At 38.0% G+C, this 12,545-nt stretch overlaps 2 protein-coding genes across 4 annotated transcripts in view; one reads left to right on the forward strand and one right to left on the reverse strand.

The window, feature by feature from the left end:
• LOC115235378 overlaps positions 1–3,350 on the forward strand; it is a 58,345-nt gene extending 54,995 nt beyond the window's left edge. Inside the window, exon 4 of the mRNA XM_029807137.1 lies at positions 1–3,350. Coding sequence (XP_029662997.1) covers positions 1–299 — 299 coding nt within the window. The 3' untranslated portion in view covers positions 300–3,350.
• Positions 1–12,545, reverse strand: part of LOC115235369 (RING finger protein 17-like) — a 147,449-nt gene that overhangs the window by 63,726 nt on the left and 71,178 nt on the right. The gene's annotated exons all lie outside the window — the stretch shown is intronic.

The following is a 12,545-nucleotide window of genomic DNA, read 5'->3' on the forward strand; positions in this document are numbered from 1 at the left end:
ATTTCTACTGCGACGACCAGTCCTTCCCCGGCTTCTTTGCCGATGTAGAGACGAGATGCCAGGCGTGGCATTATTGCGACATAGACGGCCGACAGGCAACGTTTCTCTGCCCGAACGGCACGCAATTCAGCCAAGCAGTATTCGTCTGCGACTGGTGGTTCAACGTAAGATGCGAGCTCAGCCCGAAGCTCTATGCCATCAACAGTCGACTTTACGGTACGCCCACCGAGAGTCCGACCAGACCTCACCGGCTGATCACGAAGGAGCTTTTGGAGAATATCTTCGTGCGTAGGAAATGAATAGGCCAAGCAGGCGGCACGCGATACTCGCCTCGAAACAAAGAGAGAAGAAGAGAAGGAACGAGAGAAAGAATGAGAACGGTCGTCGTCATCGTTCGAGATGGAAAATACTTTCCATCGCCATACAGAAATATCGCATAAAGCACCAGGAGTCTTTAATTTGCATAAGATATCCTTTTATTTTCTTTAACAAATCGTCGCGAATCGTGTTACTTCAAGATTCTCGGTTTTTTGCATCTCCGAACCAATCGTAGTCATTTAACTATTCCATTATACTGATCGACAAACTAGCGTGAGACTTATGCCTGGACTCTATCACGATTGCGAAAACACTTTCACAGGAAACGCGAACGAGACATTCGAGAACATCCGACGAATAATCGGCCGTGAGGAAAACACGTCACTCTGAAGAACCACTTTGAATCGAAAGATTATCGAAAGAGATAAATCTTTGCCCAATGAATATCGAAGTGATCGGCGAAGACTTTTCGTTCGTGAGGGAAGACGCGGCGCCGAGGAAACGAGAAAGGATGATGCTCCTCGATGCCGAGCACCGCTGTGTCAATAAGAGAGGAACCGGAGATGGACTTCCGCTCGCGTTCACCCTTCCGCATTCGCGTCCCTACGACCCTCAATACGGTTCTTAATCGTTGATGAGATCCCGTCCGAGACTATTGTAGCTCTCCTCTTTCTACCGGCCTCTTTACGGACGGATGTCATCGACGTCTCTCTATCTCGTCAGTAGATAAGAAGCTTCGGAAGTTGATTGTTAAAACGGAAGTACGACAGCCATGTGCCATCGACACATTTGCGCGAAAATCGATCAACCATGTGCTCTGTGATCGATCATCAAAACCAGACGCGACTCTCGTCAAGATGACGATGCGTGCTTTGACTGCGCTATAATATATTTGATAGACTGTCGCGATTTTCATTGTATTTTCAGTAGCGATCTTTTATATGCTAATTATGTTTATTAATCTAAAAATATATCAATCTCGACAAAGTTTAATTACGCTTTAATTTTGCGGATGTCGTAGTGTTCCTTGTACTTTCAAAAGTGAGTTTTTATACGCTAAATTGTGTCTATAAATATAGGCAAATATCTTCAAAATATCTTTAATATGTTGCTGTAAATATGCCGATTACAAACACACAAAGCATCTAACCGAAAATATTATTAACTTGTTAATATTGTTGTATGAATCGTTGAGCGATATGATGATTAAAAACAAATAAAAATTTGATATTTCTTTATATATACTAATTTTTATACACAATTATTCTGACATATGAAACATAAAAACCATTACTATTATATTTAACGAAAAATTACAATTTACTATTACGATTTATATTATTATTTCATCCAACGATTCACGGCGCAAACAGTGTAATATTTAAAGAAAAATGTGTCCAAAAGTTATTTAATTCGAGTAATCGTTTAAAAATATAAAGATCGCTTTGCAAAATATCAAATTTTTGCGACGATATAAATTGTTATCTGTTTCAAACTACGCCGCAAAAAGAAATCGTTGCGCGTGTGCGGCATCGGCGGATGCAAAAGTTGATGCTGCCCGAAATCAATAGCCGATAATACGATTGTACACATTTTGATTGTGATGCCCGAGCGAAGTACGACAACGGCAAAGGCTTGCCGGCAATTAGTAATGGCATGTTGTGCGATCGCGCGATATTGTTGCGGCTCGTGTTTCGTAGCGCTCTGAAAAGCGATCGTCACGCGACAAATTCTCTACTAATCCACGACTAATAAACGAATATATGCACGACAAGCACAATCGAATCGCGAGCTGCGATTTTTTTTTTTTCTTTATTGTACAGAAAAACTGGGAAACATAACTAATAATCATACTCGAGGCATCTCCCTCGTCTCGAGCACGCTTGAGTTTGTAGTGGTAATTAGTTGTTGATATTGTGAATGAGTAAGTGTATGCGTATGTGTGTGATTTTGTGTAACGTCATTGTTGTTCGTAACATTTGTTGTAAGCGCTTTCTGCAATGGAATGAACATGTGCCTAAAATCTTTGCGCCTTGTATATAATAGAGATAAATCATATATGTCTACTAAGCCATTATATATCAATTTTGTTCCGTAGCGCTATAAACTCGTTAATGATTTTGTGTAAAAAAAAAATAAGTTAATATTTAATCAATAATAAAAAAAAAATTCAATGTTTTTCAAAATTCTAATAAACGTAATTGGCGATGAAAATGTACGATTAAAAGAAGTATCCCGAAACTTACGAATAGCTAGCTATCTTCGATTCTCTGTAATCCGACGAGGAATGTAATCTTCATAAAGTAGAATGTAAATATAGAGAGAAATGTAATCTTCATAAAGTCCTGAACGATACGCAAGAATGCAATTACTGAAATTTTTATTTAATATAAGGGAAGAAGCTTTTACGGGAGGAAGTAATAGCAAATTAGTTCAAAAACTTTTTGATACGGTGCATCTTTAATGAAAGATGCCAACCTTTGCTAGCCAATTTACTAATGAGAAACGGTTAACAGAGATAGAGACAAATTGAGTAAAATTAAAGATTACTTCTTAAACAAGTAGCGAGATTTAAGCCGGAGAGTTGAAGGGTCACGCTTAATTTGATAGAAAAGAGAAAATCTTAACTAATTCGTTCCGTTCGTGGTTTATACGTAGTGCGATTAAACATGCCTGTTAATTGACAGTAGCGTTTTGCCCATTTTTACCTGTAATCGCGGTTTCAAACATTGTGGTTTGTGGTTGAATCACATTTAATTCGATTTAAGTGTCGCGCCAACCAATCATTCACGCGAAAACAATAATAAAAAAGGACATGCGCCGATAGTCTAATTTTGAACGAAATTCACATACTCACACACACCCAATCCATTTCCTGTATTTTCAGTTTAAATTTGTGCTATTGAAAGACATGTCCTAAAGGCGAACAAGATGATTGACATTTTAATAGTCGTGCATATATTTGATGGACAATTTTATGTTTAAGACAAAATCGAAGAAATTATTTTAAAAAAAAATTCTTATATACGATAAAATATTACGTGTTAAATAAACAATAAACGTGTAATTATTTTTATATATTTTCAAATTTCAAATTTAAGTTATATAAGGGAATCGATAAAGAAAAAATATGCGTAACGCAATATTTTTCGATAATCGGACAGACTAAGAGTATCTTTTTGTGTAACTTGAGTATTGTTAAAAAAAAAAAAAAAATGGCGAACAGTATAGGTCCGGTGATGGTAGCGAGTGCGGTCATTGCAGCCACAACTGATTCAACCCCCTATACACCGCGAATGGAGAGTTTTATATAAAATATCAGGTATCCATGTTGCGTTAAATGAACCGCAAGTTGCATTTCGCGAAATAACTGGTTTTGTATCAGAAATTTTTTTTTTCCACGAACTGAATTAGTGCGGCGCGATGGTACGTTTTGAGGTTTGTCTCTGTGGTTTCTGTTTCAATTTTATTTTATCTCCTCCGCCTCCCTCTTTCCCCCTCCACTATTAGATTCGCTTCGAATTGCGTGGCTGATATTCCTTGTGTATCTGTGTATAATGTGTATCTATTTCCGTAAACATCAATTAAGCGATCATTAATTATCACGTCGCTTGAGATAGTTTCTAATGTAAATTATATGAATATTTCAGGATATTTTTTAAAACAATTTTTTTTATTTTAATCGCGCGAAATATTAATTAAAAATCACTGCTCTATACTTCGGAGAGCTTTCAATACGATTTGTCGTATCTTGCAAATTATATCTAGACTATCATGTGTGCAATCTTCACCTCGCACGGATGGACGAAATCGTTTATTCAAAACGGACATAAAGCGAGATCGGCCAGTATTGGGGAACGTTTAGAGTTATTGTCCAGGAAGGTGGATGCGCGGATTGGCAAAGCGAGAAGAACGACCGTGCGGTGCTCGCCGAAGGAGTCTAAGAATCCATCAACGAAATCAGGTAATCAGGTAGGCCAGCACGAACCACTTTCAGGGATCCAATTTCGCCCCGGGAGTTTTGCCCCTTCTCCCGCCCCTTTTCTTGCATTTTTCTTCCCTCTCTCATTTCGTGCAAGTGCACTACGTGTGCGCAATGTCGTTTACCATCCCCGGATTCGTCCAATTTTGCGGACGAGCTCGTTTTAGTGGGCCACGATTCGATATGTCTAGAAATGCGCTCTAGACATTGATTTGACATTTTTTTCTAAACTATTGGAAAAATAGCATATCGATAGAGCGATATAATGTGAATTCAACATCGCAAACATTCGCCATCAAATGCACGATATTTTTATAGTCGAAAAACGAATAAACAAGGTTTTGAAAAACAAAGCCAAAAATATTTTTGGCTGAAAAACGACGGTCGGATGATATTCGCGAAGATGTACCACCGCGTCCTTAATCGCAAGACTCTTTTGACGTCATTTTTAAAGCCGGATGCAAATGGACCATAAAACTGGGCATCCGGGTGCCTCATTTACGAGCGTAGAAAGTTTTTAGATCCGTGCGAAAATCGAGTTGACGATCGCGCAAATGAGAGGGCCTGTTTTATCGGTCTGCGAGTTCGAAAGTAATTCTCTTACTTGACAGGAGGACCGAGAGACCGCGTGACTCGCGAGACTAACTTCGCTAAGGCGAGAATGCTCCATTCGTTCCGACTTCCTTATCGATTGCACTCCTTCAATATAACGTCATTTCACAGCTGTTACGTTCGGTGTATCATTTTAATATCTACTTTACGCCGGGATATGTTACTAACGCAGGAAATTCGCAAAGACCCAAAAAGATTAATTAATAATAATAAAGCGCGATTTTTTTCGTGCAAGGACAAGAAAAATTTTTCGTACAATATTTTCAAGTTTTATAGTCTCATGAAGATTATTGAAAATAAATTTGCAATTTCTCTAAAGACTTAATTAAGTCTCTACGAATCGGTTCGAGTAAGATGTCGATTCTGAAATACCGTTGATGCTCAGACTACCTAGTATATTCGGCTATTTTCGCGCCCACGTCAGCGAGAGATAGATACGCGGACAAATTATTTTCGTTCGCATAAACAAAGCCACGACTTGAAAGGGGAGTTTAAATTGTTCGCTAGTTTTGCGCGCCCACGGCATTCCCTCCCTCGCTCTCTTTCGTCCTAGTCCAACCCTCCTCCCACCACCTAATTCTCGATATTTTTTTCTCTTTCCTCCCCTTTATTTTGCTCTCTCTCTCTCTCTCTCGTTCTTTAACCTCCCTCCCTCCCTCTCTCTTGTTGCCGGAAGGGAGAGAGGCGAATGCCCGCGTGTTGTTGCTGCTGCTGTCCATCAGGAAAGATCCCGGGATGCGAGTCTGCGCTTGAAGCCCATTGATTAACCGTTGTCTGCCGTATGCTGCGAGCGAGAGAGGAAGCGGAAGAGTGTTTTCGCGCTCGCGCGATGCGAGAGAAGAGGAGAGAGGCGCGCGCGTTCAACGTGCCCACGAGCAACGTTTATGAAAACTTTGTGCATCGGCTGCACTGCAACAACGAATAAAATAACGCCCTCGATTATCCCGGGCCAGTCTCTCTCGCTCCGCTCCCCGATCCGCGCGACCCAGCCGCTTAAATTATCAGCGTTTTCCATTTTGTATCGCCGATTACTTGCCCCGAAGCCCAATCACCGGCATCGCCGATAAGCAACGTCAAAGAGCTCCCGTGCTGGTTACAGAGTCAAACGCTACCCTAGTGTCTACCTAGTGTCCAGCCCGTGTTATTAATGGAGCGTTCGTTTGCCAGCTGGTTGTTCTTTATATATTCCTATCGCGGCAAGATAAAATACTGATCTTACACTTTGATGAGTTAGACAAGTACCTAGAGCTCGCAAATTATAATGCAGAAAAGCAAAATCGATACTGCTAAAAAAATATTTAAGAAAAAACGAAGAGTAATTTGATCCAAAAACACCTAAAGTCAAAAAATATAAAATATTATCCAAAATCTCCTGCAATTTTTATACGTTTCTATATGTACATATACCTATACTCTATATGTATATACAGGGACGTATCATTGTGTGTGTATGTATAAATACATTCCAGATTCGACGCAGCGAATGAATATTTCCGCGGAAAAACAGCATGGATTTTCAAGCTTTTCTACGATGAGAGAATATTTCGAATATATACGATATTTACGTCGGCTGCAACAAATGTTCTCTTTTATCACAAAGGATTAAACCGACAATTGTTCAATCGTATATGTTATGTACAACGCGATACGACATGATGTTAACACGCCAGGCTTAGGAGGATTACAGGCAAATGATGCCGTAGTGATCGATTAGCACGTAGTTCCATCCATATATATCAGAACGATTTCCCCGTTGCATTTCCAACGCAATGACGCGAATAATAAATTGAAGAACATGTGCGGGTAATAGGAAAATTATAATTATATAAATCACTCACCGGATGAAGACAGTGATTAAACTAGAATTAGATTATCGTCTTACCTGAAACAGAAAGTATAATGTCAGCACTCGAAAAACAAGATATATTTTATTTAGAAAAACCATATCGATTAATTAGATTACTACAAACATTTCCTCTATAAACAATTATGTAGAAGGATAGAGAAGTCGGATTAGTTTAAGAATTTAACAAGTAACGAATGTCGCAATATAATTGTGATGCGAGCAAAAGCATGAAATGCGATAAAAGATACAAATTAAAATGTGCGAGTTTCGCAAATTCTCGAGGTGGCCAAAAATATTTCCGCGCGTTTTTTTAAGTAGAAACATCGAGGATGATCGACGTGATTTCACGTATAGAAACAAACGAGCGAAATACAGAGACGCGGAACCGCCAGAATAGCTCCTAGGATCAAGCGGGGTGGAACAAAAAAAAAGCACCCTCCGCGATTTTTATTCTCGTTCCCCTCCATCTGTCCACCCGTTGCTTTCTCCCCATTTCGTCCGGTTTTTTAATTCGCGCGATATTTCCTGGTCGTTCGCATGTTAATTTTCGACGACCAATGACGCGGCAAGCCCGCGGGGCACAGACGTCGATGATATTTCGCGAGCATGTTTCGAGAGCGGGTCGAGAACAAAATTCCCGATCGCCGGACGCGCAACCAATTCCACCCCCGCTCTTCGCTTGCCGCACTCCTCTCTCCCTCCCTCTTTTCTCTTCGATATCGATATGAGCGAACGTTGTACCTTATCACGGCGATGCATTACCGAATAGTATATAATATGCACAAAGAATGCTGGCGGGAAAACGGTGAAGGGGATGAGATTAATAAAGGGAACGCATGGAAACAATTGTGGATGGATTTTTGAAACATTTTATGACATTTTCGCGAAAAGTAAATATTAATACTGATGCAAATTACGCTCTCCTGTATGCTACAAAATAAATAATGGTTTCATAAATATAATCATTGCGTGTGCAATAGTTTATGCAACCGACGATGATGATATTGGGTCAAACCAAATGCAAATTTAATTTTGTACGTTTGATTGTTTAATTACTCATGCAGATTTGCATGCTGGTCCTCGTTAATTAAATAATTAATTAAATATCTATCAAATATTTCTCCGATCTCGTTTATAGAATCAAAACGTGCGTGCCAGAGTTGTTTCTTATAGTCTAATTATTTTTCTGTATATAATTATACATATCATTTTCCCCTTCGTTATATAAATATTGATGGAATTTGATTGTTTTATCGACGATTTAAAAAAACAATTTCCCGAATTAAATAACGACTGACATTTAATTGCGAGACGACATTCGGGTGAGTGTACAATATATTAAATGGAACTTTAACATTTCTATTATCGTATTATTTATTAAATACGTTCGACTAAAATATAGACTGAGATTTTTATGGAATAACGACCTTAGTCTACGTTTCAGAGTTGAATGTACCATATAATATATTCTCATCCGTGCATTAAACAATTGCCTCTGATATGCAATAGTTCGATGATATTGAATAATCTATTTGAATATCTAATATAACGAATATAGGAATTAAAGAATTTAAAAAGTATTATATAATATTTAAGTAATATAATGCTGTAATTAAAAACTAATAACGCTAAATAAAATTATCGTAGACTTTTAGAAGAGAACTGAAGCGACGCTGTATGTTTAACGAGTTCCTTATAAAAAGATTTGAAATCTTTCATGAAGAATCGAATCGTTTTAGTTTTAATTGACGATTATATAAAGAAGAGAGCCAAGTGGCAAATTGAACTAGTGTTGGAGATTTCGATGCCCGAATACAATCGGCAGTGGGACTTTGGTGCCAGGCATTGGAGTCGCTCGTTTCTTATAACTTACATAGATTTTTTTTCCATGATAGACTCATTGAAATCTGAACTATTTATAATTCATATCTTTGAAGATATAATAAAAAATGCGATTATATAACGTTTCAATGTATGCGTCAAAAATTTACAAAGGTTTACTATGAGATAGCATCTTTTATAATCCAAAATTTTTTGTAATAAAGAAATAAATTGTCTTTAAATATGATAAATGTGTAAATTTAAACTTTTTCTATTAAAAAAATATTTTTATATAAAATATTATATGGAAAATATGTCTTTTTTAGGAAAACTTTAATTATTATTATGATTTATTATTAATTTATATTGTATATAATTTATTATTATTAATTTTCTACCGTTTGGTCTGACCTATATTTTTTAACAGTTTTGTATAACAAACAGATTTATACGATAGAAATACCTATTGACATGCATTGGTTATCAAATACATTGTCAAACAAATATCTATTTCAAAGAATCATGCTTGAGCGTGTTATAAATAATCCATGCAGCTAAAAATCACTATGGTTTATGGTTAATCCGGCAGTATTTTTTCTCGCTGATATATTGCGCTCCGGTAGTGTACACAATGCGGCTGCATCGAACTGCAACCTCACGAAAATACCCGCGCGCTTGATTATTCACAGTTATTTCAATGGGTTTTGGCTTTCGATTTGCCTTTCGAAATTCCATTTTTTACGTGTCGCTGTCCGTCCATCGTCCTTGCACTTTCACGGAAAATTTACGGTAACAATACGTCAAAAGAGAGCTCTTTAATTTTTAACGAATGATAAATATAATAAAATAGATTTTATTCCATAAGCTTTCAAGCATATTTCAAGAATCTTTTCTCGGATTAGTTTACCCCTTAGTAAAAAAAAAGCATTATTTTACACGAATGCATATATAACATTAAAAATGCTTAATAATTCTGAACTCATTAATTTCACTTTCATTACAAGTGTCGGAAATTTTGAAATCTTATAAATAAATACTCTGGAGGCACATATTTTCAAAGGACGGAGCAATATGTGATTTCGAGAGTAAGGAAAAAATTCCATTTCATTTGCAATTCGAATATAGTTTGATAACTGAAGCGGAACGACGGTCAGACGAAAGGAAAAAAGCGAATCGTAAAGACCTTGAGAGAGTGTTTAAACGAAAGAACCACTGTTCACCTGTGCCTGGTCATCGAATCCTCGCGAGACGGAAAGAGAAAGCCCGTCGGACAAGATTGGTCGATATACAACAACCTCGAGTTGCTTTCTTTATAACATAAATCCGATATATCCAAATATTCCATAAAGAGAGTGAGAAGTGATACAAAGATACACGACTACGTAAACCAATACGGTGAAAGTGAGTAAAAGTGCGAATGAGTCGATATTATACTCTTTCAAATTGATATAAACAAAGAAAAAATAAATAAACATATCAAAACGCTTTATTTTGAGCTCAGAAATAATAGTTGTCGTGTCGTCGCGTTTTTGCTAATCTAGGTTGAGATAAAAATTTAAGAATCGTTAAAAGCGAATTAACAGAAAATAACGAATAAATATCGAAAAAGATGGCACGGGAGGAGGCGACGAGAGGAAACGCGAGCGCGAAAAGAGACCAAGAGACAAGAGAAATGATGGAGCCGTTGTCGGCTAGTGTTGCCGTTGCTGCTCTACCGGCTTAATCGCATTCAAACGCCTGTGAGCATTTCCCGCTCCCCGCTGAACACGTGTTTCTCCGATTTCACATCCAATGTTACCCCGCCGCACCGCACCCTCCGTGTGTGCGTGTACGCTTCGCGGAAACAAATCGGATGCATCTCTCGCTTGCAATGCGCCCGTTTGTACCGTGCACAACCGGGCTGCGCTGTACTAGAGAGGAGAGAAAGAGACGGGAGATCCCTGTTCTGGACCGTTGGATATCTACTTGCTTGCTTACTAAAAAGTATCCAATCGTGGGCAACCGCCCCCCGCGTTCGCGCTCTCGCTACCCTCATATTCCAAACACCCTCGCGCTACGTTTTTCACCACCGTCTTTTTTCTCCCTCTCCTTTCCGCGGACTTTTTCTTTCACCGCAAGCGCCGCACGTTGAAAAATAAAGATCGCTACAAATTCGCCAATATCTCGATTATTACGCTACCCACGTCGCGTTTATCTGCTACTACTATTACACAGCCCCAGTGGTCGTTGTTAGCTCCAGTGTTACCTAATACGCAGTTATCTAACCGGAAATAAGCGCAGCGAATAATATAATAATCAATTCCAAGCGGCGCACTCTGGTAAATAACTTAGCGCTTTGTGCGATGAACGCGTTAGATTTAATATAGGGTCTCTATAAATAGATTACGTGGTAAACAGAGATTCGTGAAACCCAATAACCGTAAGATCTATCAAGCGTAATTATGAAAAATAAGGTTGAATTATCTCTCTCGAAAATATGTATCATATATAGAAAATAGCGTTCGCGCGGGGACATGCGAAATATAATATTATGACATAAACAATTTTCTAATCGACAAAGTTTCCTAATCGGTTACACATTAGCAAATTAATTTATACACGGAAACGCACTCGTAATCGAGCGGGATTACCTGCGAGTCGAGGCGATAACGACTTCGCCAACCGACCAATCAGTTAAGAGAGCGCATTCGTGTTAAAATCTGCATAACTAAGATCCCATGCGAATAAACATCCCCGTGTGCAACGCAGACGAGAGTTTCCTAACCCACGTGATCTAAGTGCAGGTCCTTGGAGTCTCTACATTTACTTGAATATTCCGGAACTTTCCGGCCAAGAAGGTAGAGAGATACGAAAGTCTATTGCCGCCGGGTTTAATACCGCTCTGAGTATTTGCGCAAAGTAGGAAAGAAATTTAAGGTAAAGTTCCAAAAACGCTAAGTCTATACAAAGCTAATAATATATAACTGATTCTTAAATATCAAAATTTTTAAATGTCAAATACTTGACTGTGCGCGTCTCAATTATCCAGTAACCTACGCAACCTAAAAATCACTATCTTATAAATGCATTTATTATGGTGTAAATAATTATCCGCATCTCGATGTAAATAATATATCATAGTTTCTCTTTTATTAAAAGTAAAATATACTTGTTTGTTTCTCGATTCTCTTATATAGTACATATCTTGTTCTTTTTTTCCAAGTTTATGGTATTTTATTATATTTTTCCGTTTCAAACCATATCCGTTTTCCTGTCACTCTCTTTCACGCCTCTTCGTGGCTAGGCTACATTCTCTGTTCCCATCCGATGGATGCACTTTTCACGAGTTTATTCGGTGCGAAACGTCGATAGCGCGAGCAGATTGCAGCGATATATCGAACAGATGCAGCGACGACCGTGCGTTTTTCCCCTCGCGGTGGATAGTTATTATTTCGTTACATTGCACGCGCGATGCACGCAGCAAAGGATTATTTTATCGCGCACTTCCGCTCCGCTGCACTTGTCTGTGACCGATATAAGCGTGTAATATTAATTTTTTTCGAAGACAATTTTAATTATATGCTCGCGCGATCAAAAAGGGAAATAATGCAGCTCTAATTTCGATGCTCTATTTCGTTTAAAAAATAGGTAAATTAAAGGAATTGATGAGAATTCAATGAGACCGGGGATTTCTAATTTTCCAAATCCGGCATTAAACCAAAAACGTTTAAATTCTATGTATTGTGTTTCTTTGTTTTAATAAAAACATATATCTGTATTTTATTACGTATCTTAAAAAATATCTTTTAAAATAATTTATGAAAAATAAATTATAGGTCGTTTTTCATAGCTAACATATTTTTCTCTCTAATCTTAAAAATTATATAGAAGCTCATGATTTTTTGTACAGCAAAAAAATTCCTATAAAAATTCCATTTAACCCATCTTCTACAGAACGCGATGGCACTATCGATTTCAGCGGCGGCA

Source organism: Formica exsecta, unplaced genomic scaffold (assembly GCF_003651465.1).
Source record: "Formica exsecta isolate Colony F162 unplaced genomic scaffold, ASM365146v1 scaffold218, whole genome shotgun sequence".
In the NCBI taxonomy this organism is placed as follows: domain Eukaryota; kingdom Metazoa; phylum Arthropoda; class Insecta; order Hymenoptera; family Formicidae; genus Formica; species Formica exsecta.